This window comes from Trachinotus anak, unplaced genomic scaffold (assembly GCF_046630095.1).
Source record: "Trachinotus anak isolate AG129_WGS33_773 ecotype Australia unplaced genomic scaffold, CSIRO_AGI_Tana_v1 ptg000010l, whole genome shotgun sequence".
NCBI lineage: Eukaryota > Metazoa > Chordata > Actinopteri > Carangiformes > Carangidae > Trachinotus > Trachinotus anak.
In genome coordinates, this window is record NW_027273861.1 from 12,800,129 (window position 1) to 12,827,848 (window position 27,720).

Sequence of the window (27,720 nt, forward strand, 5' to 3'; positions counted from 1 at the left end):
ACACAAGATACTGTAAAGAGATAGCAGCTTCGCCTTCTCTATCACTCTAACATTACTGATCAACAGAGGCACAGTTGGCTATATTACCCCAAGTTAAGTCCAGGTGCTCTTCTATTGTGTGTCATAAAGTCCTTTGTCACAAGTGGAGGGCTTCCTGTTTTTGCTCTACCTCTGTTCCAGAAACTAAACACATATGTAGAAAAACAGCTATGGGTTATACAAGTAACTCTTCTAGGTATCAAAATAGTCTTTATTGAAAATATTCAGGTCTTCATATGAGCAACACAAATTCATAACATCAGAGGAACGAGTGATATCACAAAAGAACACTTATAATCTATCAGCAAAAAAGCTTGTTTGAGTCCTGACATTGTTGTCAAAATACAGTATCGAATGAAGCGGGTTTTTAGTACTTTTCATCTTCTCCATATGATTGTTTAAAGGCACATTTTGTGATAATATTTAGTTAAAATATTTGTACAATTTCAAATCACTGAAAAATAACTTGTGTTTTTAGTTGACAGCATTTTAAGTACATTGCAGTGGTGAGAAGAACAAAACCTCTTCATATCCAATATATATATATATATACACACACACACAGAGAGATATCAAAATATACTCCAGTCTAGAAAAAGACAACATATCACAAATATACACACTGACATAAACAAAGAATATAAAATATTTATCTTAATAAAAGCCAGCACTCTTCAAAATCTGGCTGATTAACGAAAAATCAAACATTTAAGTGCAAACCAATTCAATTGTGTGTACGAAATAATTAAACGAGGTGACACATGGGGACATTAAAAAGAAATATAAAGCAAGCCATCTCTGAGATTTGGTACAAAACAAGAAATGTGAATTTCCACAGAAAATTAAACATTTTTTTTATTTTAGTTCCAAAGAAGGGCCCAGTGTCGTCCATGCTCATCATTCAGCAGAAACTGTTTTTTTGGAGATTGGAAAATGTCCATTAAAAACGGCTGAACACAGTGCTCTCCATCTTGTATATGTTGCATGTGAAATCCGCACGAGAATATGCTTTGAATGCCCTTCTTCAGTGGAATGATGATGCAATACCGTTGTAATATCCTTATGCAAAGCCTGTACACGTACACACATTTAAAAACTGTGTTGGACAGCTTGAGTAGTTAAACTGAATCTGACATCGGACTGAAGCTTGAGAACAATCTCCTCTCTGACAGAGAGATTAATTAAACTTTCAAACATTTGAAATCAAGTCTATATGTGAAATATCACAGCACACACGTTATTTTCATATTACTTCACTGTTTCATAGCTCCTGCACGTTTTCAAGACGGATCAGGCTGGTCCTAAGTTGTGTCCTGACTACTTCTGAGATTTTAGCTTGGTTCATCAGCATCCTTTCTGCTCTACTTCCTTCTCAGACACCACAGGCAAGATGAGGTGGGAGATGCGGCTCCACAGTCCACCGTACTTGTCAGTGTCCATTTCATTGAAGGAAGTTTGGCTGCTGGAGCTCACCAGTCTCTCCTTAACATAGTCTTGCACCATCTCCTCCACATCCTTCAGATGCTTATCACTGCTGATCTCATCTTGAGGCAGTAGCACAGTAAACAACAAGAACACCTGCTTGTATGCCGCACTCTCATGGTCACAGTAGCGATAAAAAATGAGGGTAGAGCCTGGAGGCAGCTCTTCGAGGTGATGAATGACTGCCACAGGTTTATCACCTTCAAAGGCTGCCTTCAGCTGGCTGTCAATGTCCAGCTTCACTTCATCACTGTCCTGGCTGGCTTTGCTGGCTCCGTCGATGTGCAGGACAGAGGCATTAAGGGCAGCTGAGAAGGAGGAGGCCAGGCCCCGGGCCAGGCAGTGCAGCGTCTTGTTAGCCTTACTGCCAGCAGTGAAAATCAGACTCACTGGCTCCGTGGGCTGGGCTGTTCTGAGGTGCCTCTCCAGGTGTATCTTACTCCTCTTCCACAACTCAGGCCGCTGACTGGGGAACTGAGCTTCAAGAAGAGCCAACTGACCTGCAAACGTTTCTGGCTTCACATCCCTGGATACATGCCCCTCATGACCTGTGATCTTTTGGAGCACAGGGATTTTCTTGTATACCAGCAAGGCAGCAGAAATGAGCAGCACCAAACACCATAAGTGCCATATGAATCCTGAAAGGACACAATTCAAATGTGATATAGCAAATAATGTAGAACAAGTATCTCTGGGTGTATAGATAACGTAATTAAAAAGACTGTAACTTACCTCTACAATAATACCCAGAGCTTGTCTTGATGTTAGCAGTTTTCTTTATTCCTTTACCTACAAGAGAAAATCTCATTAACTCAATGTCAAAAATGCCACAGCTGTATTAATGATTGCTCAAGACCGTAAAATTCTGCTGAAGGTGTTATACCTGGCTCTTTGGGCTGAACAGTTTCTTTTGGAAATTGAATGTTATTCAAGTGTTGTTGCTTTGGGCTTGCTTTCTCTGAGGCTGGATACAGGCTTCGGGTAACATATTTAACTCTGGGTAGAGCTAAAGATGAGGAAGAGGGAGAATTTATTCATGTTGAAATGACTTTTAGAGGTGTTAACGGGTGCTTGATGCAATTTTTATTACTAAGATCTGTCCGAACAAAAATGTCTATAATACCGGCGCTATTGGCTTTGCTCTCCATCGTCCTCTTGTACTCAGCCATGCTGGTGATCGGTACATAATGTCTATTTGCCAGTGATCTGTCTTGCATGACAGACTTGGTGGGGGCTGCAGGTTTTTTGGTTGATGGTTTTACTGAAAACAAAGAAACCAGATTAGGACAACCGTATTATCCCCTCTTAATGTCATAATTCCCATGCAGAATCCATCAACAGCATTCTCCTACCTGTCTTGGTTTTCATCAAGCCTGCATCTTCATTTACAGCCTGCCCAGATCGGTGGAGCTCGTGGAGCACTACACGAGGGACTAAATTCACATCTCCATGTCCATCTCTGGCTCCTGTTTTAAATAGAGGGAAAACCTTGATTTAAATAAAACCGCTAAACTGCCCGTCATTAGATCTGATGCTGGCAAGCCCTACAAAACTAAAGGTAAACAGTGTCAAACTACCTTGTTATTAGTCATTTATCAAACAAGTAAGCCTAATATTGGACGATTCCAGCTTCTCAAATATGAGAATTTTATATACTATGTTAATGTCCGATTATTTCTGACATTTGATTAAGCAATTACTCAAAACATTATCTATGATTTTATCAGTATTGAATAGCAGTAACCTTGGCGTATTTTGGGTGGATGACTGCCAGGAGAGGAATCTTGCCTCTCAACATCCATTTCCTGGTCTTGATCGTCCTCCTCATCTTTAACTGACTCCTGGACATCCATGTCATTCTCATCACCACTGCCGCCCGCTGCTTCTCCTGTCTCCAGCCGACTCTTCTTGATAGGTGACTCTGTGAAGTAAGAAATATAAAGTCACAGACGTTCACATTGCTCTGAACATAGCAGACTGATACCGTGAGTGAACTGCTGTCATAATTAGAGCAAATACTGTTAAATGGAGCATCGCACCTTCATCATCCGAGCCATGCTCCTTATCATTGGAACCATTTACAGCTGGAACAGGAACAGGAGCTTGGTTTTCTAAGTGCTTTTTGGTCCTCTTCAGAGGACCCCTTGGGGTCGGCTCAAAACTCAGTGCTAAAGGAGGAACAGGGAAAAAAATGTTATAATTAGTGAGTGTACTCAAACACTGTAGGCAATATATTACGTCAATGATCTCCATGTCTACACCGATAAAGTCAACCATCGGTGTTGCCGCGGCGGCTACATCGGCTAAATTAACCAACTATCATCACGGTCCATTTGCTCACCTTTAACCGACTGCCGCGCTGACCGTCTAAAGGGGCCAGAAACATTATTTTCAGAAACCTTACAATCCATTTATGAGTACAGCTCGACCAAGCGACATTTGAAACCGAGGCGTGCACCGAGTATGGAGAGGCGTGCCAGATGAATCCATGCTGACTATCTTTGCCATGTGACCTACACGTCACCGGTTCGTCTTGAGTGCCGGTTTGCGGATGTAAGCATCGTAAACATCCGACACTTCATGGGACCTTGTAAATGATAGCGCAGTGTTTATTTATTATCATTATTATTAATAATATCATCATCATTATGGGATCCACTCCAGTGGCATACACAAAAACGTGTGTATCCTCACCTGCCCTACATGGTGCATAAGTTCTCATGATCACAAGCATCCCCAGTCATACTACTGGGTCCATGTGAGACGGTGGGGAGGCCATTTATATGAAGGGGAACTGCCTCAAGCATAGCCAGACCCATCTCTACAGCACTGCGTCAGCGCTGGACTCAGCCAGGCACCGCGAAAAAAGTTTTGCTTTTAAATTTAAAAACAAATCAAATGCCATCCTGTCATTCATCTGTATTAACAACCCTTAACAGATATGTTTAATGAGTAAAGAGACAATGACATGAAAGCATGTTGTTCTTTATACTAAAAAGCTCATGAATTATTTGTCTGCTAAACATTAACTCCAGCAGTGGATGTCTCTGGTGAATACTGTTGAATGAAGCTTCGAATAATTAAACCTTCTGGCGACCCAGTGAGCTGGAAGCCTTTATTTGACCAACACTAATTAGCAATACCAAAAACACGAGTTAAATGATTTCACAGGCATTTGCTACGATTGTTGAGGGGGCATTTTATGACCGTGCGCCGCCACCATAAAATAAAATCTAATCTCCATAGAAACAAGGAAACGATTGAACGTTTCGCCCCAGTGTTGGTGCTCTGTCGATGTTACAGGTTAACTTTGCACAAACTTGTGTCCTGTATGGCGCCGCTAACTGGCAGTTAGCTTTGCTAAACTGTCTATTATACTGTCAATGAACCCATTAGTTAATTAGCTAACTAACGGCTCACATGTCATGCATGCTCAATACTCAGTAGTGAAGAAGGAACACGACGAAATGAAAAAAAAGTGTCCTCAACCACTGCAAGCTAAATAAAACGCCAAAGAACTCCAGCTTTACACCAATAAAGTCAGGTGACGTTAGTCAAAGCAGGGATTCGAGGAATTTTGTAATTAAACTTTGTGTGAGGTAAAGTCACCTAGCTCCGAGAGCTAAGGCTAAGTTAACTGTCATCATGGTCCATTTCCTCACCTTTAAAGGCTGAATGCCTCGTCGATCGTCTCAAGGTGCGAGATACCTTATTTTCAGAAATTTTGGAATCCATTTTATGAGTACAACTCGACCGAGCGAAACCAAAAACATCAATTAAATAATACGTCGACAAACAATATTTCCTGTTATTGATAAGGGGGACATTTTATGACCGTACGCCGCCGATGTCCGGAAATAATCTCCATAGAAACAAGGAAACGATTGAAGGTTCCGCCCCAGTGTTGGTGCTCTGTCGATGTTACAGGTTAACTTTGCACAAACTTGTGTCCTGTATGGCGCCGCTAACTGGCAGTTAGCGTTGCTAAACTGTCTATTAACCCAATAGTTAATTAGCTAACTAACGGCTTACATGTCATGCATGCTTTTACTTAGGCTCAATACTCAGTAGTGAAGAAGGAACACGACGAAATGAAAAAAAGTGTCCTCAACCACTGCAAGCTAAATAAAACGCCAAAGAACTCCAGCTTTACACCAATAAAGTCAGGTGACGTTAGTCAAAGCAGGGATTCGAGGAATTTTGTAATTAAACTTTGTGTGAGGTAAAGTCACCTAGCTCCGAGAGCTAAGGCTAAGTTAACTGTCATCATGGTCCATTTCCTCACCTTTAAAAGATGAATGCCTCGTCGATCGTCTCAAGGTGCGAGATACCTTATTTTCAGAAATTTTGGAATCCATTTTATGAGTACAACTCGACCGAGAGAAACCAAAAACATCAATTAAATAATACGTCGACAAACAGTATTTCCTGTTATCGATAAGGGGGACATTTTGTGACCGTACGCCGCCGAGGTCCGGAAATGATTTCCACATAAACAAGGGTAAGACTGAAGGTTCCGCCTGTAGTTGGTGCTGGAAAGATAAGGAAATATTACATGGGTCATTTTCCAAGGCGATGTGATCAAAGGCACGTCTGGTAAGACTGACTAATTATTAGTACCTACTTAAAAGTGAATAAATGTAGTTAAACGAGGCTATTCTTACAGATTAAAGCCACGTATTGCTTCGCTAAATTGGTTGTCAGTTAACCTGCTAGCTAGGTAGCTAACCGACAGTTCACATATTGCGCATGTTATTAATTTGTTTTCCGTTGAGCGGGTTTCACCACAAACTATTGCTAGCTACTTTCTTTTTAGGTTTATTTACTGTCTGCTCGCATCGCAAATTAAGTTTAAATTAGTATTAACTATGCTTTAGCAACGCCCTCGAAACACCAAAACAGAAAATAAAGTTATTTCAATTTTGAGCTTGAGCATGATTTTTTTTTTTTTTTAAATGTTTGTAGTCTCTAATGTTTATCCATCTGAAATCAGTGTTGGTTGAAAACTTGAGGAGTTTAGACTGTGTTTAAGAGTACTGGGACAGGTACCCAATCAGTTTTACAACATCAACTTGGACTCTGAACATGTGACAATGCAAAACTAATGAATGTACTCGGGGCTGATTCATCACATGTCACATTTGTTTCATGCAGCTTTGAACCATCAGTAATTCTTCTTGAGTGAAGTTCCGCCCTATGCAAAAATGGCAGCACAAGACACATGTTCGAATCCCACAGCCACTGAAACAGGTATGACTTGCATGGGACTGGTTTACTTCTTACAACAGTTGTTTAGATTTATTACATTTTTTTTCTCACCTAACAATATTTAGCTTCTTCATCTGTATCCACAAAAAGAGAGGCTAAAGACAACAATAGTAAAATTACAGAGCTGACTGATGTTAAAAGTAAATAAACAGAAAGAGAGAAATCCCAAGTGAATTTCAGTGAGTTGATGTTTGCGTGGATGTTTCCTTTGCTTCCACATAATAATGTGTCACATATAGGTAAATGTCACACAGGAAGAATTGTCTCTGGACTTAACCTGAAGTTGTTTTATGATCATCTCTTTTTATTACAGACAGTTTGTCTCCTGTAAAAGTATCTTCATTTTCCCATGATGATACAGTTACTAAAACAGGTATCACTTACATTGGACTTGTATACTTAAAACATTTACAACAGTTGTTTAAATGTATACATTTTTTCTATAACTATATAGAAATAACATTAACTATGCTTTAACTTCGATGACACGTGATCATCTGTTTTTATTACAGACGGTGGTTCAGCTGGTGATAACGTGACAGCTCCTACAGAACCTTCCTCCCATGATAACAGGACTTTGGGTAATGATGGAAAGGTTGATGGCAGAAATCATGGTGATAACCTCGGAGAGACTCCAAAAAATGAGGAGGCGAACATGAAAGCTAAGCCTTCCAGTGAGTTTTCCTATCTAAGTGATTCCGATGTTATTTTTCGTTATAGTAACAGTTTTTAAAGAGCCAGTCAGCTTTATTAACTCACTTTGGAGAAGCTCGCTACAGGCACTAACCAGTGTCATTTGTCTGAGTTGTAAATAATCTTAAGTTTTGTACATTAAGACAAGTGTTTTAATGTACATGTGGTCATGTGATTGTTGTTTTTAGACAGACTTAAAAAAATGGCCTCTGTCCTTTTCTAAAAAAAAAAAAATTGAACAAAACTCAAAGTGAATTTCTTCAGTGATTCAGTGGTTGTCTAGATGTCCCCTTTGTTCCCACACAACAAGGTCTTCATGTACAAGTAAATGTGACATAGGAAGGCTCGTCTCAAAGTTTTTTTATATTTTGTTGTTCTCCCACACTAATTTGTTAGTCTATGAACCATCTTGCAGTGTATCCCGTGTAATTACCCTTGAATTTCTTTTACAACTTCTTGTAGTTGTTGTTGCTGTTTAAGTTGTTTTGCAACCATATACCAAACCTGAAACAAAAATGAAAATAGTGGTCTTTGAAATTAAATGAGTTTAGTCAGACTATAACTTAGATGACACGTGATCATCTGTTTTTATTACAGACAGTGGTTCAGCTGGAGATAATGTGACTCCTGCAGAAGGATCTTCATCTTCCCATGATAACAGGACTTTGGAAAATGATGGAAAGGTCGATGGCAGAAGTCATGGTGGTAACCTCGAAGAGACCCCAAAAAATGAGGAGGCGAACATGAAAGCTAAACCTTCCAGTGAGTTTTCCTATCAAAGTGATTCCAATGTTATTTTTTGTTATATCAACAGTTTCTAAAGAGCCAGGTCAGCTTTATTAACTCACTTTGGAGAAGCTCGCTACAGGCTCTCACCAGTGTCATTTGTCTTGGTTATAAGTAATATAAAATTTTGTACCTGTGGTCATGTGATTGTTGCTTTTAGACAGCCTTAAAAAAAATAGACTCTGTTCTTTAATAGTGAATAAATTGAACAAATTCAAAGTGAATTTCTTCAGTGATTCAATGGTTGTCTAGATGCCCCCTTTGCTCCCACACAACAAGGTCTTCATGTATGGGTAAATGTGCGTAGGAAGTCTTGTCTCTGCACTTAACCTAAAGTTTTTTTTATATTTTGTTGTTCTCCCACACTAATTTGTTAGTCTATGAACCATCTTGCAATGTGTCCTGTGTCATTACCCTTGTAATTTTTTATAACTTGTAGTTGCTGTTGTTTAAGTTGATTTGCAACCATATACCAAATCTGAAACAAAAATGAAAATAGTTGTCTTTGAAATTAAATGAGTTTAGTCAGACAATAACTTAGATGACACGTGATCATCTGTTTTTATTACAGACAGTGGTTCAGCTGGAGATGATGTGACGACTCCCACAGAAGTATCTTCATCTTCCCACGATAACAGGACTTTGGAAAATGATGGACAGGTTGATGGCAGAAGTCATGGTGGTAACCTTGGAGAGACTCCAAAAAAAGAGGAGGCGAACATGAAAGCTAAACCTTCCAGTGAGTTTTCCTACCCAAGTGATTCTAATGTTATTTTTCATTGTATCAACAGTTTTTAAAGAGCCAGGTCAGCTTTATTAACTCACTTTGGAGAAGCTCGCTACAGGCTCTCACCAGTGTCATTTGTCTTGGTTATAAGTAATATAAAATTTTGTACCTGTGGTCATGTGATTGTTGTTTTTAGACAGCCTTAAAAAATAGACTCTGTTCTTTAATAGTGAATAAATTGAACAAATTCAAAGTGAATTTCTTCAGTGATTCAATGGTTGTCTAGATGCCCCCTTTGCTCCCACACAACAAGGTCTTCATGTATGGGTAAATGTGCGTAGGAAGTCTTGTCTCTGCACTTAACCTTAAGTTTTTTTTATATTTTGTTGTTCTCCCACACTAATTTGTTAGTCTATGAACCATCTTGCAATGTGTCCCGCGTCATTACGATTGTAATTTTTTACAACTTCTTGTAGTTGTTGTTGTTGCTGTTTAAGTTGTTTTGCAACCATATACCAAAGCTGAAACAAAAATGAAAATAGTTTTCTTTGAAATTAAATGAGTTTAGTCAGACTATAACTTAGATGACACGTGATCATCTGTTTTTATTACAGACAGTGGTTCAGCTGGAGATGATGTGACGACTCCCACAGAAGTATCTTCATCTTCCCATGATAACAGGACTTTGGAAAATGATGGAAAGGTCGATGGCAGAAGTCATGGTGGTAACCTTGGAGAGACTCTAAAAAAAGAGGAGGCGAACGTGAAAGCTAAACCTTCCAGTGAGTTTTCCTACCCAAGTGATTCTGATGTTATTTTTAAAGAGTCAGGTCAGCTTTACTAACTCACTTTGGAGAAGCTCGCTACAGGCTCTAACTAGTGTCATTTGTCTCGTTTGTAAGTAACGTAAAGTTTTGTAACTTCAATGCTCGTGTTTTAAATTCAAGGTTTCCCTTTGGAAATTGGTGCGCAGAGTTGTAAGCATTGTGCGGGTGTTAGCCGAGGCAAAATTACAGCTTTGTAACCAATATGTAGGCCTCACTTGGCCTCAATCACTGCAGTGTCCACAGCAGCAAGCTGAGCATCGCACTGCTGCTGTCATTAAAAAATGGCTCTTCAGTCACAGAATCTTAGCATTTGCCTGGAATGCTGTATTCAGCAGCTGTTTAACAGTGTTTATGCCCATGTTATAATCACTTTTATTCAGAGTTTATTTCCAGCCTTAAAGGGGATGTTTACATTTTTTTTTCAAGTCTGTCTTAAATTAATACTGATGTGTTCTTTTTAGTGTGAAATTTCCTCTTTGTGTTATCATACCTCCACTGCAGTTCAGCATGGAAACACAGTCTGTGCAATCTTAAAGAAGGATTTTCATATTAAAAAGACTGGAACTTTATTTTGCTAACTCAGACTGCTGAGGCTTTATTTTAGCTTTAGCTGGACTCTAGAAATTATTTTTGACAGAACAAGAACAGTATGTTTTTCTCCCATTTCCTAGACTGATAGGATGTTTTTCAGGAGGAACAATTACAGTGACTCAGAGGCGTTTAAATGTACCTGTGGTCATGTGATTATTGTTACTCAAAAAACTTAAAAAATCAGACTCTGTCCTTTACTAGTAAAATTGGAAGCAAAATTACAGCTTTGTAACCAAAACACGGCCTTCATTTGGGCTTAATCACTGTGGTAAAGCCAGTGGGGATCATACACAAGTAGCTGGGGTTTCTGTTTATTGATTTGCTTTGGTTTTTAAGTATATGTTAATCTATTTTTCCCCCATTGAACAGAAGATGGAAGAGGCACTTCACCTCCTCAAAACATTAATAAACAGAAGGATATAACCCGCCAACAGAGAGCACTGCAACATGGAGGAAAGATAGAGGAACAGAAAAAGAATATTGAAGACATTGGCCCTACTATGCAGGAGACTACTGAAGCCCCAGCAATAGAGATGAAAAAGAGTATTTGGACAGGTAATCTTTAAACTTTGTCCTTATGTTGTTTTTAGTGTAATGATGATTACAAGCCTATTTCAGTGATTGTTATCAAGAGCAACTTGTTCTGTTACATTGTGTGTTATGTATTTCTTGATACACAACAATCATAGTCTTTAATAAGTGAATAATTACTCTATAAAATACTGGTTAAGATAAAACATGTGCCCTTTTTCCATAGGAACAGTATCATACCTGATAGCAGGGGCTATATTTGTGGCAGTTGTTGCCTCCCTTGGTCAGTATCTCTCCCAGTCTGAGCTTCCACCTCAGAAAGACGATGTAGGTGTCAGATTCCTCCGTCAAATGGACAAAGTGGAGACTCAGTTCCCTAACCAGAGGCCTGAGCTCTGGAAAAGGAGCAGGATCCACCTGCGGAGGCACCTCCAGACGGCCCAGCCCACAGAGCCAGTGAGTCTTATCCTGGCTGCCGGCCTCAGAGCTGAGAAGACACTGCACTGCCTGGCTCGGGGCCTGGCCTCCGCCTTCTCCTCTGCCCTCAACGTCTCTGTCCTCCACATCGATGGAGCCAGCAAAGCCAGCCAGGACAGTGACCAGGTCAAACTGGACATTGATAACAAGTTGAAAGGAGCTTTTGAGGGAAACAAACCTGTGGCTGTGATTCATCGCCTCGAGGAGCTGCCTCCAGGCTCCACGCTCATTTTCTATCGCTACTGCGACCACGAGAACGCTGCCTACAAGAACACTTTTCTGATTTTCACAGTGCTGCTAGGGGAAGAAGAGGAGATTCCCGACAAGATTCGTTTGAATGTCGTGGAGGAGATGGTGGACGACCACCTTCGGAAGAAGTTCCTCTCTTATGGCCGCCCTGTATCTTTTGACAAGATGGACCTTGACAAATATGGTGGACTGTGGAGTCGTATTTCTCACCTCATCCTTCCTGTAGCAGCAGAGAAAAGAATAGAACATGAAGGGTGCCAGGGCACATAAATAATCACACTTGCTTGAACTTACTTAGTGTAATTACTAAACTACCCCCTTTTAATCAGATCTCTCACTGGGTGACTCCTGTCATTCTTGGGCTAGTAGAGTGATTTTAAAGACGATGTTTTCTTAATATATTGAAGCTCACTGCAAATGAAGGCATCAAGTAGAAATAAAAACCTTAAATGATTATGCTGTAGGATATTTTTTTTAATTACTGTGGACATTTGTTATGAAAAGATTGATAAAAAGACACTTTTAATTTAATGTAAGTTTATTGTTCCTCTATGGGTAATGATCAAAAAGATGTTATATGGCAGATCTGTTATTTTGGTATCACAACACAGGGTTTATTCTTTTGTATGACATTTTTTTTTTGTGATTCTCAAACCTGCACGGCACCATGTGCCTTAACTGTACTTCTCATGTTCCATTTTCTATCTACATATACACATGTCAAACTATTGGAAGAACTTTGATGTAGGGAAATAAGTAACAATGAAATGTGCCTTACACTACAAATAAACATATAAGATCAAATGTTTTTCAGATTTTGTTGTACACTGTTGCAGATAGAGGGCAGCAAAAGCTCAGCTGAAACTGGGCTGCACAGGCGGCAGCATCAAGTCAAAGCGCAACAGCCTGCAGCTTTGTATTAGACCTCGACGTATTCTTTGGTGCCACAAACTGTAAGTGAAACCTAAAACACATTTCAAGGCCTACGTTTTCAGTGCATTTCTTACTTATAACTACTACTTAGCTGCTCATCGTGTGAAAAGTCTTTCAGGGCAGCTCAGCTCCTCCTCGCCAGTTTGAGCAGGTCCGCCTCCTGTCAGCGCAGCTCCAGCAGCAGATGCCGGCTGCTCTCTCTCAGTGTGCACGGCTTCTCTGGACTCATCAGCCTACATTCACTGCGACTATGAAAACGATGCAGAGCACTACAGAGCGTAATCTCTCCATCTGATGACATTTTGGATACACGTCTCTGATTCTGGAGCCAAACTTGGGCTATGAAATTTTCTTGGGAGCTAAATTAATAGGTGACAGGCTTTGCCTGCTGGGCATACGTTAGTTCTCTTTTCGGTGCTCTGAGCTTCACAACATGCATAAGATATGCATCGTTATCGTGATGTGCTGTGCGTTTTATTCGCGGGCCTTAGCCGCGCCAAAGACCCTGGGTGCAGATCCCAGGTCACAACTTGAGAGTAATGCAGAGCAAAATGACACGCTGCAAGAGGAGATAGATGGCCAAGAGAGCATCCTCTCTAAGGTAGGAGGAAATGTCCATTTTCCTTTACTTCTTCACATCATTTCTTTTATGGACATTTCATCATTTTGTGCGTTCAAATTCAAACGTTTCTGGTTGATCGTGGTGGAAAATACATCCGTCCTCTTCTCTTTGTAGCTGCTGGGTGATTATGACAAAGTGAAAGCCCTCTCGGAAGGCTCTGACTGTCGGTGTAAATGTGTTGTCAGACCCCTGAGCAGGAGCGCCTGTCGGCGGATAGAAGAAGGGAGCGCCACTGCGCAGGACTTCTACACTGTGGAGACTATCACATCTGGACCAGAGTGCAAGTGCGCCTGCATCGCTCCTCCGTCAGCGGTCAACCCATGCGAGGGAGAGTTCAGGCTGAAAAAACTTAGGGAAGCTGGAAAGGAGAATGTCAAGGTGAAATATCATTTTCCATAACAGGGCCTCCAATGCATACAATCACTGGAGGCATGGATATCACGTTTTATTACATTCAGTGAAGGATAGCCCCTCAATTTATTCATAACCACAGACTCAAGAGTTTGGATGGGTCTATTTTACTCATGGTCTGTCTTGGTAAACCCCTTTTGATGGAATCCACTTGATCATTTTAGCTGTCCACCATCCTTGAGCTGCTGGAGGGCTCCTTCTATGGCATGGATCTACTGAAGCTGCACTCCATCACCAGTAAGCTCCTGGATCGTGTGGAGCACATTGAAAAGGTACAGCACCAGTGAAAGATCAGTGTCAATATGTTGGTATAACATGCACAAACTGCTGGTAATGGCTGTGTTTATTTATATAAAACAATCTTGACAACAATCAGTTTTCAGATTTGTTAGAGGCAGGACCTGGAAGGAGTGCCCAGGCTTTCCATCATATGTAGAAGTTGATCTGCCAGAGTACTGACTCCTCCTTAAAAAATGAGCTGCCTGGCCTGTTGTAATGGACCAACTAAATACCTTCTCTATTTTTCTCCCATTGCTACATTAGCAAATGACTTTTCAGTGATGTTGACTGATCAGACCTCTCCTCAGGTGGAGTTGTGCTGAAAGTTTGCTGAAGTCACCAAACTCCATATACCTAATTGAATCATACATGTCATAAATCCTAAAGTTGTACCGCCCACACAGGTGCAACAAAAGTAACCGAAGGGTTGGATACCCACACAGAGAAGCATGTAATTATCTATAATAACTGAGAACACCTGTGTGAATGTGACATGGGTTTGTTGTTAGTCATTAAATCAAAAGAATATTCTAAATCATCCCGACTGGAACAACTGGTGACAACTTGATTCGAAGACTAAAAATTACAATACTTACATATCTCCTGATCATTATCTCCTGATCATTAACAGCAACTGGCTCCATCATACCAATCAGTAGTCCAGTCAGTTGTGATGTCCAAATCCTATAAATAAATGGCTCAAAAAATCCAAATGTATGTTTGGTTTTGAATTGGATTTTAGTCTCTGTTTTCAGCAAAGACAGCTATGGTGTACAAACTGTCATGGCGGAGCATTTGCTTCTGAAACGACCCTTCTCGTAGAGTTGTCTTCACATGGAAATCACAGCTACAGTTAATAACAGTCATGGGTAAATGAAGTGTATCCATTATTAATGTTGTTAGTTTCAGCTGTGTCTGTACTGGCATGACACGTGAAAAAGTCAGTTGTAATGAAGGAGACATATGAGGACACTTGACTAGAACAGAGTGATTGTTAATGTTAATGACAAGTTAAAAGGTCTGAAGTGAAAAAGACCTATTAGTGACTCAAGATAGTGGCGGCTCCACTTGACTGTTCTCTCTTCTGATTGTAATCATGACTGCAGACGAATGCAGCATATGTACCATTAAACACATACACAATGTCTTGATTCATCCATGGCTGTGTGAAGGTGGTGTCTCTGAACAGCACCACTAATGAGGTGAGGCCCCAGGAGAGCCCTCCTATTCAGGCAGATGTGACTGAAAGCCCACCCACCCCTCGTCCCCACCGGCAACAGGACACAAGGAGACTCAGTGAGGTCAGCGGGGCAGCAGTATATCAGAACCCAGAGGTAAGAGTGATATCTTAACACTGATATCACAGGGTTAACAGATGGGGTGAGTAACATACTAATAAATAGTAGGTATTTACTGTACCTGTAACGTTACAGTAACCTGTAAAAACTCGTGAGGTTATTACTTGTGTAAACCAATAATTACTCATATTATCTCGTGAGTCCTTTTTAAATAATGAGCTATAAACCAAAGTGCTACCACTTTATTTCAGTTTCAAAGCTTTATACACAATAAATCACACCATTATGTTACTGTTATGTCAGACTGTGAGGCAAATCCTGATATCTTCTATATTAAAAGCAGTTGTGAAGGCTGTGACTGAATAAACTGAATTTAGCAAAGGAACAAGTATAAAAGAAATGATTGGATTCACATGTTGCTGCTCAGGCCGGTAAAACATTATTTAGTTTTCTGTTTTTTCAAAACAAAAGGAACAATTATGTGTTCTTTCCACAAACTCCTTCATAAAAGTCATCGTCTCCATGATTAAGGACCAACAACGTGTGAAAGTTGCTGAGGTAATTGTATGGTTTGGCAGTACCACTGGACAATAGCAGATCTCAGACCAGTAACATGACCACTCGGCCCTGATCCATGACAACTTAAGTATGAAATGGAGAGCATGTCCAACAGCGTTGGGTGGACCTGTGGTTCGCATGCAAGTGATTCACTAGGTTATGTTTTGCATAAAAGTCCACTTTTTGTTAAAGGATAATTCAAGTCTGTTCCAACTTAATAGTTTCTGTGAATATGGCTACACGGTAAAAAAGAAGTCAGACAATACAAGAAACAGTCATATGAGCTTACTTGTTTTAAACCCCAGGCTAACCAAACTTATTTGAAGAGATGCAAAAACAATGTAAATGTAATACCCAAAATGTCAAATTTAAACTTTAATCACAGTTTGCAAACTGACTTCCTGGTTCAGCTTTGACCTACTGCTCTTGTTGTAGACACAGTTTCTTGTGTAGTGAAGATTTATCTTCATTTTAGGTGTACCAACCTTTGGATTTACTTTCAAATAAAGTGATAGTGAGTTGGTTTGTTTACAGTCCATCTTGTTGTCTGGCTGCTTGTTTCTTGTAATTTGTCACAGTGTACCAGTAAAGTCTCCTAGCATTCCAGCGTTAAAGTTTGATGTCCATCAGTGAAGTGGTTGCATAATTTCCTGGTGTTAATGTCATCCTAATGCATGGTTTGTCTGTCCACTAACAGGGAAAGTATGAGGAGAGGTTTGTTGGGGAAAAGTCATCCTTCCTGCAGACAGATGGTTCTGCTCAGCTCACTGAGGTTAAACCTCAGGTGCCTCCCAAAAATGTGGCTAACAAGGAGGCTTCTCAGGTGTCAAAGACTGGCCCCAACGGCATGATCATCAGAGGAATGACTTTTTATAAATCTGAGCCAGATCCGATGGTGGCTGATGATGGGGAGCCTGGAGAAAACTGTAAGTACTAGCACTGTCTCAAGAAGGCTCAACAATACTTTACAAACCATTCAGACTGCTCAGGTAGCTTTAAATGTAGTAATTAAATATTAAGTGATTCATGGCTATGGTTAAAAATCATAGCCTCAATCTTTTTTATGGCTCGGCCACACTATAACTGTTAACTGGGGAAACTGGTTTAATGGGTGTGGTATGTCAGGTTATTGAAAGGTAGCTACAAAAGCTTAATGCTTACCTCAACTGCCTGTCAGGAGCATCTGTGAGCTGTTGTAGTTATAAATCCATTTGTAACTGCACTTCTTGCCCTGTAATTTGCATGGTCAGAGATGACTTACTCTACAAATGTTATGTTAGTGCATTTAAAAAAAAAAGAATTCCGATTACATGATGAAACATTTTCCTTTCTCTCTTCAGTTTTTGAGTATCATGGATTCAGTGGTGATGGCCCAATCAACCTCTTCATTGAGGAGAATCTTCTTCAACACAGAGTCCCTCGCCCTAGGACAAGGGCAGGACCGAGATCATTTCGACCAAAGACAACAGCTCCCCTATACGGTTCCAAGAAGACCAGCCAATCAACAAAACCAAAAGAAACTGAGTCCACCTCAGAAACTTATGATGAGTCCATGAGTGCTATTGAAACCACATCCATAGACGTGTCTACAGCTGCACAGAGTGACACATACACAAGGAAAAGTGTCACTTTTCAACCAACCACTACCACACAAAAAAACAGGACCACAGACACTGCATCTCAGACTAGTCATAGAGTCACTGATGGAATCACTAAGTTACCAATCCCCTTAATTGATGAACCAGCCGGCACCTCCCCAAGCGTCACTACCAAGGAGGCAACCAAAACTACAATGAACACAACCCATCCCTCTGAAATTACAGCCAGAGAGACAATCCTACCAGCATCCACCGTAAGAAATACACCAACCAGCATGATGGAAACTTCAACCCTGGAGCTGCAAGAGCAAATGCAAACCATACCTGGCAGCACTGCAGCCAATCCAAGCACGCTGGCACCATATCCAACAACAGAGGCTTCAACTACCAACCTACCTTCCACTTTGACCATCACAACCCATGCTGCGCTGACCTCAGCACCGTTACAACCTACAACAACTTCCACAAGAGCTACCTCCGCGCAAGCTACTACCACAACTCCAGAGGAAGAAACTGAATCCACCGTCCTTTCAGCTTCAACTTTGCCTCCTACCACACAGAGACTGACCACTTTGCCTTCACACACTTCTGTACCTTTTACTACACCTGTGACTACCTCTTCCACAGCCACTACCACCACCACTACCACTACCACCACCACCGCCACCACCACTACCAGGCGGGCTGCTCCAGTTAAACGGAAGTACAAAATCAGCTGGGAAGAGGAAGAGGGGGAGGAAGGACACTTGGAATTAGATGAACCAATGCAGAGACAGGAGGAATCTACTTCACCAAAACCTGGTAAATATGTTGTGTTTTTTGTCAAATGAGGGGAAGATTACACCATCACATCAAGTTTTTCAATTTAAATAGTTAGATATTAAAATGTCTGTTTTGCTAAATGTGTTGGCACTTAATTCACTGTAGTTTGCAAACCCTCAAACAGCACCACCTGCAAAAACTCCAAGGAAAAACTTTAACACAGAGCAAAACATTGACTCGCAAGTTCAAAGTGCATTGAAAGTAGACTTAAGTGTCGACTGTCATGCTAGCAGTTCTGTGAGGCTGTGCTTACCAGGTGCAATGGTGCTTTGAGCTAAATGCTACTGTTAGCATGCTCACATGCTCACAGTGACAATGCTAACGTATTGATGAAAAGAAGGTATAATGTTTATTATATTTAAGACCCTAGTTTAGTGTGTGGTAACATTGTAACATTTACTTATCACTCAAGTACAGCTGTTCACCATCTATCTATCCAATAGATGGACCAAAGAGGTGGGTCAATGACTGTAGTGGACCCACTGACCAAATAGCTGACAGACTGACATTCACATCACTAACCACATCACTAGCATGAATAAAAAAAAACCTTATCAAGTACTTTCAAGAGCTTAGCCCAAAGATATTGCCAAAGCAGAACCTGTGATTTGCTGTACTGTAGTTTGAAATACCAAATTAAATTCACTGACATCATACCGTCACCATTTTCAAAGTGTCATTAAAAGAATATTCGAGAAATTGTTTTGTGAATCTCCAAACTTTGAAATTCGTTGCTCTATTGTATGTGGCAACCTCCTTTCCGTGATTCAAGCTGGTTAAAACAAAAGCCTTTAATTATTTTCAGACTCTTACACGTAGGTCTGGATGATGTTTAACTGCTTCTAAATCCTCACTCAGAGCTCTCTGGGTTTTTTTTTACAGGGGAGTGTAAGGACACTTTGGCAACAATCTCAGAGCCAGTAACTCACAACACCTATGGCAGGAATGAAGGAGCATGGATGAAGGATCCTAAGTCTGATAATGGCAAAATTTACGTCACAAACTTTTATTATGGAAACAACCTTCTGGAGTTTCGCAACCTGGAGGTTTTCAAACAAGGTAAGAACAAGTAAGCTTTCACTCAATTATTTTCTGTTTTCCTTTTGGTTTTGATAAATCTCATGCTTCCCCGTTCTTCCTTATCCTTTCTAGGCCGTTTTACCAACTCCTACAAGCTGCCTTACAACTGGATTGGTACAGGCCATGTGGTCTACGATGGGGCCTTCTACTACAACCGTGCCTTCTCCAGAGACATCATCAAGTTTGACCTGCGTCAGCGTTACGTGGCCTCTTGGACAATGTTGCATGATGCCCTGTTCGAAGAGTCGTCATCACCGTGGGAGTGGCACAGTCACTCAGACATCGACTTTGCCGTGGATGAGAGCGGCCTTTGGATCATCTATCCGGCACTGGATGAAGAAGGCTTCCTACAGGAAGTGATCGTTCTGAGTCGACTGAACCCCTCAGACCTCAGCATGCAGAGGGAGACCACCTGGAGAACTGGGCTCAGAAGGAACCGCTTTGGGAACTGCTTCATTGTGTGCGGTGTCCTTTACGCTGTTGACAGCAACAACCAAAGGGATGCCAACCTGGAATATGCCTTTGACACGCACACAAACACTCAGATGATTCCCAGAATGCCCTTCACCAACAACTACACCTACACTACGCAGATTGACTACAATCCCAAAGAGGGAGTGTTATATGCGTGGGACAATGGACACCAAGTCACATACAACATTAACTTTGCTTATGTAGACCCTAAGTAAGGGTCTGACGGTAGTTATTTTAAGAGCTAATTCTATGGTTTGAATGGATTGTAGATCAGTCCACATGGCCTTCAGTATGGAGACAAATGGGGGCCAAATGTACATATATACTTAAGTATATTGTGATTAAATTACTTTGTTCTCATGAAGAATGTTTTAAGTTTTACCTGAAATAAGTGAAAAATTGAGCCTGATTCCTCAGTCAACACATCAAGTTGTACTGTATATATTGTAATGCTGTAAAAAACAAACAAAAAAAAAAAGGCCTATGAGATAAATGAATGTAGAAAGGTGTCAGAAGGAGTCAATGGTTTTGGTCAAAGCAATTCACCAAAAAAAAAAAAAAAAAAAAAAATCAAACGCTTTCTTTCTTTTTGAACAAATCCCTACAATTTGTGGACAAATTCAATTTCTCTGTTCTATACGCTTTATTTTATATTTTTTTCATTTTTATATTATTTTAAATTTTCTTTGCATCATATACCACAGGTCATTTGTCTTGTGAAAGCACTTTCTCCCTTCATATCAGACTGCTTTGAGGAGACTGCAATAAAGTTTGGAAATACTAATGGAAAATGTCTTCTTTGTTTGGCTAACCATTGTTGATGCTAAAGTGGCTTTGATTATAGCTTGTGAGTGTCAGTCCAACTGGAAAACTGAGGAAAGACTCAAGACAATCAGGCAGGAAAAGACAGAGGGAGCATTCAAGCCTGTAATTTACTGTTACAGTTGAGTTACAGTGTAAGAAAATACACAGGGACAGTCAATCTATTGTACTTGTTGAACAAAAAATAAAATAACGGAGTTATAGGATTTCCCCCAACAGCCTAAAAGATGCACACACAGGTATAGTTAGAGAAAATCCAGTGTTTATTTTGGTTTATGCAAATAATAGAATACATAAAAAAAAAACCCCTCACAAAAAAAAGTTTGTCTTGTCCCCAAATACACTGGGGTGCAGTGAAAACAATGTGGTGAATCAAATATATTTCTGAAACCAAGGGGAAAATTTACACACACAGAAGGCCTGGGTTAAAACAATAAAGGGTTTTTTTTCTGAATGTGTCATGGGCATCTGTTAAGTGAAAACATAACCATCTGTACAATCAACAAAAGAAAGCACTTTTAGTATGTAGTTTTATCCACAAATACAGAAGCTGGCCAGTAATACGAAAAAACTTACAAATTATTATGATGATTATTTTTATTGATAGATTATTTTATATGATAGATTATTATTATTTTTAATTTATATACATTTTACCCCAAATTACAGGTAGTCAAAACAAGGTTAAAGACACACCAAAATAAGGCATTTAAAGCCAGAACTGAACTTCCCAGTTTCTGCATTTATAGTGCAAATGTTCACTAAAATCTATCTACATTTTAAAGGAAACATTTCCAATGGATTGTAATTTCAGTAAAGGTTTAAGTGCACCAAACAAAAGTGCCATTTAACCCGCGGACGGAGAAGCCAGGATGCAAACTATGTTTTTGACTAGTGGTTCTAAAATACAAACATTTTTTTTGCTACTGGCGATTTCAAATTTGTGGACGATAATTTTTTTCAGAATAAAATTTCTGCTTTTTTTTAACTGACGCAAAAGAACTCTTCCAGTATCTACATTTACTGTATGTTTTCTTTCTACCATGTAATATTTTACATACAACATGTCTTTTAGTTTTCTGTGGTCAATTAGAATAAAAAGTTCCCAACAATTTTAATCAGAAGAAAATAAAAATCAATAAATCCTGACAGTTTCTCACAGTAGAAATGAGCAAATTGCAACACACCACAGAAGTTTCCATTACTGTAAAAGAAATAAATATGCACAGTATTTGAATCTGTTCATTAATATAAGTGAAGCACAGTGCAAAGACCCAAAACTGAAATTCTTCATCGATACAACGCTAAAAACAGACCACCTAATGGAAACCAACCAAAAACTTAGAGGGTAGCCTGTCAGCTTTCACAGATCACCTGACTTCCTGAGTTTACTGAATGCCTCCTGTAATTAACCTGGCATGTCTACTAATAAAATTTGCTTTATTTAGAGAGTTACAAAAGACTAAAACTGAGTAAGAAAGACAATTAGAGCACTCCACTTTCTAGCTAAAATACAGACAGAATTTGTTGTGCTTCTAAACACAGATATCACAAATGTATATTTCTGTCTTTATATGAGGTTTGAAGTAGGTAATTCTTAGGTTTATATCAATGTGTTTTCTAAGCTCTGTCTGCAGACTTGAAGAGAGCTGCTATGGGGTAAAAGTATTTGTGTTATGACGAGGTGACTCAGGGTTCAATGCTCTCCCCCGTGCTGCTAAGCAATTACCCTTACGTGGGGCATCTGGGGTCACAGAGAGAAGTCAGTTTTGCCACACAAGGAGCAAGTGTCTGCTAGGACCCTATCACAGACAACCTCCGAACATCAGTCCTAATAAAGAATGTGGCTGACTGGTGCCGACAACCTTCAAGCTACCTTTGCATACTAACGACTAAGGATTTCTAGAGAGCACATTCATTCACATCTAAATCGCAAACATAAAATCAGTGGCAGCACACCAGCTTTAAAATATGATTCATTAACACAAAAAGAGTGAGCAGAGATATTATCCTGCATTTGCCTTTATGTGTTTTGTTGAGGAGTTATAAATAACGCTGGTTCTGATGGTGATCTTAGGCAGACCCCATTAGCACACCGACAGGAGGCACGGCCTGGCTGTCGGTTGGGGAGTGCTGATAAAATGTGTCCGTGTGGTTGACCCGGAGCAAAGGTGGGATGGTGGAAGACCTGATGTGGAGGATCCTGGTGTCTGTTACTTCACAGTCGATCTGCATCATCACCTCGAACTCTTTGTCCCTGATGACGCTGTCTGTAATGGCAGGAAAAGAACAGAAGAGTTGCAGCAATCAGTGTATAAATAAGGTTATACCAGTTTAATTTGTGTATATGAATTTGTATCATGGTAAAAGCTTCAACACAAGACAAACAGGGCTTGGCAAATATGACTCCACATCATTATTAATACTGGCAAGTTTTTTGGCCGCGTTTGCTGTAGAGAGATGTGATAAGAGAGTATTTTAGTAATATAAAAGGAGTATTGTTTAAGGCAGTTTGGAGGGGGGGGGGGGGGGGGGGGGGGCTGAGAACTGTAGCAAGGCAGAGACTTGGTTACAGATGGAGTCCAGAGGTGAGTCACACGCTGGAGTTCTCCTACATAGAGATAAACAAAACAGCTCTAAACAAGAGCAGGATATGCACATTAGAGAAAAGAAAGCCTGGCAAAAGTGTGGGAGAGAGAGACAGCGGGATCTCTGATGATGAGTCAGGATCCTTCAGGCGTCTTGTTGCATTCAGAGAAGAAAAGAGGAAACCGTAAGTGATCGATGTTGGTGAGTCCGACTATTGTGTTTGAAGAAACCCCAGAGACTGGAGATGGTATACAGTATGATGGTGATCAACACAAAGCTTGTTATCAAAGATTAAATACGTTTTCATTTTCAAGGTCATCTGGAGGTTTGACCTACAAACAAGCAATTACTGTACTAAGGCTATATCTTGGGAAATTCAAGTTTGGAAAAAGATGCTAGCCTTGAGACAGGCTCCGTCATTTGTGGTCTCCCACAGCCTAACTTTACTCAGCCTGGGGGAAGAAGATCCTTTAAAGTGGACACTCTTGTAAAGTTCTTTGCTAGAAAAAGCTATTAACAACACGCTGATGGATCCCTCCTGTATTTACATCAAGTCAACTTAAAAACTTGTGGTTTCTTTTGTACGCCAGAGATAGCAACATTCCTCATGTGGAGCACACAAGCCAAACACACCTAAGCCTGTTTTAGTGCACCATTATATGACCCAGATATAGAGCTGTAGGCGTCTTTAAAATGCCTGAGAGCACTGCAAGTTGTTTAAAGCTGCAGTCTTTTTCCACAGACACCTGTGCAAGACATCAGCTTCGTCTGCCCCTCTGCAGTACTTCCATGGAAGTATACTTCGGAGGCAGAGTGAGTTTATCAGATTGTACAGAGACTATACAATGGCTCCTTCCACAGCCAGGAAGATTCCACGGATGTTCATATCATTAGATGGTTAGTAGACTTAAAGCTGTGTATGACTTCATCTACTGCTCAGCTTCCTCTTTTGCATCTGCAGAGAAACTGGAACTTTGCAGATGGCTTCAGTGTTTCAACAGACATCTCTGGAAATCTTCCTCTGGGTTCGGATTTTAACTCTTTGTCACGCCACGTCTATGTCAAATTAGGCTTAGTCGAGCTGGAAAAGTTATTCCCCGTGTATCTCTATATAGCTTGATGAGATCATAACTGATTTAGTTCTCCCTCAGTTCAAGGTCCTGTTATTACTGCAAAGTCACTCCTGAGCTGATTCTATTCACTGCACACACAAAAAAGCTGCTCTGACATTACCACCAGTTAGCTCATTTCAATTAAATAATGAATATAAGTCCAACACATGGTGCACAAGTGTCACATGCAAATGAATGCAACGGAAATAAAATGGAGGTACAAAATAATTAAATAAAAAACAACCTAACAAGAAGTGCAGAGATGCAGCAGTGTTGGCTTGTCATAGCACCATGTGGGTGTGTAGTCACTGGAGATGGCCAGTGCCTGCAAAGTTAGCTTGATTCTGTTTTGCATATTTTTTTGTGCGATTTCGCAGTCGGTATACCTTGACTTTACTCTGCAAGTACAAAGAAGTAAACAGTGAACAGACAGTGCGTCATATTACAACCCACATATCTTGCACTTAGCTCATAATTACTATAACCAAGAGAGTCAAGTACCCATAACTATACTTGACCGAGCCACATGGATTTGACGGTGACCTGCCAAATCTGCAAATCAGCCATTTCAGTGGGATGCTTTCACAGTTTTTACCATCTAATAATTATTTAGCTCCACATACTAAAGTTATTGTTAATTGATAAGTGGTCATCTTATTACTCCCAGACAAAGTTAGAGAGTAGCTGGTGAACGTAGTGGAACACGATGGACAAACAGATAAAGGGAAAGTGAATATTGGACCTCATCAATTAATGCAGGATGAATATGTTAACTCTATATTCTGAGACTTCATGTTCTGTTACCCCTTAATGAGACTGCTGTACTCCATAATTATTTTGTAAGTGCACAAGTAAGCACAACAAAATAGGCACATTGTAAATTGTGGGGCATAATCTACCCATTATCCAAGACTCAAATTTAATTCCCTGCACTGTTTACATCCATCTTTCACCAAATTACGAAACTGTCTAACTTCTATTCAGCCAACTGCTTGAGAGGTCTGAACAGTGGAAGAGGAAGCACACAAACACACAGCCACGAGGCCCAACTTCAAACAGCAGCTCTTTGAAGAGGCTGCCAAATCTACCGTCCTGCTCTGCATGGTCTCCTTCCCCCTTTGACTGGTGCCATCTGGAGATGTTCCAGAAAGTTGCAGCGACACAGTGAGCTGGTGTGTGCTGATAAAGGCCCGATGTCTAGCAAAGATGCATCTAAGGAAATCTGAGAGTGCATCTAGGGAGGATGGTGGCTGCCAGACTGGCACAGACACTGAGGACACACTCATGAGGAAAGCTTTTTTTATTTATTAGTTGTTTTTTTTTTATGAGACAGGAAGCAATTCATCACAGAATTATAAGACATGATTTGGGTCAATAAAAATACATTCGTCTAATAGGAAGTCAATTGGGCAATTTCAACATTCACATAACCATCTACTCCAGCCAAATTTTTCATTCAGAAAATTCCACCAATGTTTTTTTTACATGAATGAGTGGGACATTCTACAATGGTATCTAGTCACTAAGTGAAAAACAGGAAAAATGAGACACTAAAGGAAGAAGATCACCATGCAACTAGCATGGACAATAACAAGCTTTAAATATAAAGCATTGACTGGCTGAGGCAATGCACTTGCACAGGTTGGAATTTTATTTAGGGTATTTAAGGATGGCAAGGGTTAAACATGTGCATTGGTAAGAGTGCACTCTATTTCAGAGGACTGGTGGGGATGTTCTGTTTAGATTAGAAGAGTTGGAAAATCTGATCCCCAACTGCTTCAGTGGTGTGGAGCTCTACCTTGAACCCCCAGTGAAAGCTGCCTCTACATGTACAATTTCAGAGCAGTACAAATAGACTGCAGACCCACGGCTGATCCACCTGTAAATGATGTCATCTGCAAAACATTCCTCTCCTCCAAACATGTCGCTTCCACTTGATTGAGCTACTTTCAAACTCAGCGGATCATTAAATAAACACACCCTTCGGTCCTTATAAGGAGCCACTGCTCAGCCAGATTTGTTTTCAGAGAGAATCAAGGAGGTCAAGGTCAAGTAACTTTAACAGAACCCCTGAACCATGGACACGTAGCAATAGAGAAACAGACGACGGCTTACATCAAAGTCTCTATCTTCGACGTTTGGTTATTGACCAAGACAGACCAAGTGATCACTTCAGATTAGCAGAGTCTATTCACCTCCTCCAGATGAAAACCATTTAGTGACTGGAGAAGGAAGGCATTCCTAAAGGAGTGCAACAAGAAGGAAGCTGGAAAGAATTATCCTCCGCTGCCGAGCGTTCATGCTCCAGAAAGAGGACAGTGTTTCTGCTTTTCTATGGGTCTCACCCATCTAAATATGCACATTTGCATTTAATCACTTCACAATTTCAAACAAAGACAACATACATCTAAAATGCTACTTGAAGGCTGTCATCTGTGTGACATATGGGGTTAAATATGCAACAGGGGGGAGGACCATGCAGGTTTGTGCTACAAGGCAATCACCACCATCCTTTGTCAGCCGTTTTTAACTCCAGTCCTCTCTCTCAGGTCAATGAGGATCTACCCGGAGGAGCAGATGTGGCATCTGAAAAGCTACTGAACACGAATCTGTGCTAATATAAAACTGGTGTTAGCCCTCTCTCTAAAAGACACCACATGATCCAGCCAACATATTTGATGCAAACACACTAATGCCTGAAACGAGCAGGAAACAGTACAAGCACAATAGAACAAAATGTTTCGAGTTGAATTGTGGCCGATGGCGAGCATCAATGACAGATCGTGCAAATCGAAGACCTCTTCCTTGAGATTCTTTCCAGACCTGATATCGCCCCCTGAATGCCACCTTTGTTTGGCCATTTCAACAATTAGCTGAATGCAGGTCTTGGATTTCACTATTTGCTGCTATTTCAATGGGCCATCTGACCGGCACAGACCTTAACATTCCTCCCTGACAAGACCAACCAAGAACAATGTTTACCTTCATCAATCTTCATCTCTAACACCACCCCACCACCACCCCCTGAAAAAAAAAAGTTTTATTACCCAATAGCCATGTCTTCCATGCTGAGTAAGAGGCTCATATTCCACTGACTCACTCCTCTCAGAGTTGGTTGAAAAACTAATCAAATTTGTTGCTGGTGCTTTGCCAGACAGACGGGAAGATATCGGAAGAACAAGAGGATTTCTGATAAAAAACATGCCAGTTAAACAGCCAATAACAACAACAGGCTGTCTTCCTAATTGCTCACACCCTACATAAACGGTTCCTCTTGGGTAGGTTTCCTTTCAGTTCACTGTCCTGCAGGCAATATGAAAATCAAGCCACCTGATAATTAACAGCAGTGTTTGGACATATAAGACTTCTTTCCACTGAAACCTCTGATGACCTGACTCTGAAATGCTGCATTGATAATCCAGCAGATCTGAGGGCCATGGAGAAAAGTTATG

The 27,720-nt window shown here is 40.4% G+C and overlaps 4 protein-coding genes across 10 annotated transcripts in view; 2 read left to right on the forward strand and 2 right to left on the reverse strand.

Moving 5' to 3' along the window:
* Positions 1–223: 223 nt before the first annotated feature.
* On the reverse strand, positions 224–6,095 carry LOC139627036 (torsin-1A-interacting protein 2-like). 3 transcript variants are annotated; one of them, XM_071487662.1, is made up of 8 exons: positions 5,807–6,095; positions 3,561–3,689; positions 3,266–3,442; positions 2,874–2,987; positions 2,645–2,782; positions 2,405–2,527; positions 2,254–2,310; positions 224–2,159 (listed from the first exon to the last, which is right to left on the reverse strand). In XM_071487662.1, the coding sequence occupies exons 1-8, from the start codon at positions 6,012–6,014 to the stop codon at positions 1,384–1,386; spliced, it is 1,722 nt and encodes a 573-aa protein (XP_071343763.1). In that variant the 5' UTR covers positions 6,015–6,095; the 3' UTR covers positions 224–1,383. The 3 variants fall into 3 exon arrangements, with proteins under 3 accessions (XP_071343763.1, XP_071343764.1, XP_071343765.1); XM_071487663.1 differs by lacking the exon at positions 5,807–6,095 and adding an exon at positions 5,184–5,728; XM_071487664.1 differs by lacking the exon at positions 5,807–6,095 and adding an exon at positions 3,863–4,328.
* On the forward strand, positions 5,821–12,478 carry LOC139627035 (torsin-1A-interacting protein 2-like). 4 transcript variants are annotated; one of them, XM_071487659.1, is made up of 9 exons: positions 5,821–5,841; positions 6,676–6,771; positions 7,103–7,162; positions 7,302–7,463; positions 8,080–8,244; positions 8,840–9,007; positions 9,610–9,777; positions 10,783–10,968; positions 11,171–12,478. In XM_071487659.1, exons 2-9 carry the CDS (start codon positions 6,726–6,728, stop codon positions 11,938–11,940), a joined length of 1,725 nt encoding a protein of 574 aa, XP_071343760.1. In that variant the 5' UTR covers positions 5,821–5,841; positions 6,676–6,725; the 3' UTR covers positions 11,941–12,478. The 4 variants fall into 4 exon arrangements, with proteins under 4 accessions (XP_071343760.1, XP_071343762.1, XP_071343761.1 ...); XM_071487660.1 differs by lacking the exon at positions 5,821–5,841 and adding an exon at positions 5,979–6,117 and having other exon boundaries at positions 10,786–10,968; XM_071487657.1 differs by lacking the exon at positions 5,821–5,841 and adding an exon at positions 5,980–6,117.
* Positions 12,479–12,617: 139 nt separating this feature from the next.
* On the forward strand, positions 12,618–21,017 carry olfml2ba (olfactomedin-like 2Ba). Of its 2 annotated transcripts, none has more exons than XM_071487654.1 (8): positions 12,618–13,204; positions 13,340–13,603; positions 13,801–13,908; positions 15,088–15,249; positions 16,469–16,697; positions 17,112–18,170; positions 19,074–19,250; positions 19,344–21,017. In XM_071487654.1, the coding sequence occupies exons 1-8, from the start codon at positions 13,037–13,039 to the stop codon at positions 19,958–19,960; spliced, it is 2,784 nt and encodes a 927-aa protein (XP_071343755.1). In that variant the 5' UTR covers positions 12,618–13,036; the 3' UTR covers positions 19,961–21,017. The 2 variants fall into 2 exon arrangements, with proteins under 2 accessions (XP_071343755.1, XP_071343756.1); XM_071487655.1 differs by having other exon boundaries at positions 13,040–13,204; positions 13,411–13,603.
* A 168-nt stretch (positions 21,018–21,185) lies between these two features.
* Positions 21,186–27,720, reverse strand: part of atf6 (activating transcription factor 6) — a 31,345-nt gene continuing 24,810 nt past the window's right edge. The window contains exon 16 of the mRNA XM_071487656.1: positions 21,186–22,837. Coding sequence (XP_071343757.1) covers positions 22,641–22,837 — 197 coding nt within the window. The 3' untranslated portion in view covers positions 21,186–22,640. The remainder of the gene's footprint in view (positions 22,838–27,720) is intronic.

Bases quoted from the DNA above. Each gene is read 5' to 3' on its own strand.
- LOC139627035 (XM_071487659.1), top strand. From the start codon at position 6,726: ATGGCAGCACAAGACACATGTTCGAATCCCACAGCCACTGAAACAG. The intron at 8,245-8,839 runs GTGAGTTTTCCT...TTTTTATTACAG, and splicing joins CATGAAAGCTAAACCTTCCA to ACAGTGGTTCAGCTGGAGAT. The intron at 10,969-11,170 runs GTAATCTTTAAA...CTTTTTCCATAG, and splicing joins GAAAAAGAGTATTTGGACAG to GAACAGTATCATACCTGATA.
- LOC139627036 (XM_071487662.1), bottom strand. From the start codon at position 6,014: ATGTGGAAATCATTTCCGGACCTCGGCGGCGTACGGTCACAAAATGTC. The intron at 3,690-5,806 runs GTGAGGAAATGG...TTCCTCCTTTAG, and splicing joins GAGGCATTCATCTTTTAAAG to CACTGAGTTTTGAGCCGACC. The intron at 2,988-3,265 runs GTTACTGCTATT...TATTTAAAACAG, and splicing joins TCCACCCAAAATACGCCAAG to GAGCCAGAGATGGACATGGA.
- olfml2ba (XM_071487654.1), top strand. From the start codon at position 13,037: ATGCATAAGATATGCATCGTTATCGTGATGTGCTGTGCGTTTTATTCG. The intron at 13,604-13,800 runs GTGAAATATCAT...TGATCATTTTAG, and splicing joins CTGGAAAGGAGAATGTCAAG to CTGTCCACCATCCTTGAGCT. The intron at 19,251-19,343 runs GTAAGAACAAGT...TATCCTTTCTAG, and splicing joins CCTGGAGGTTTTCAAACAAG to GCCGTTTTACCAACTCCTAC.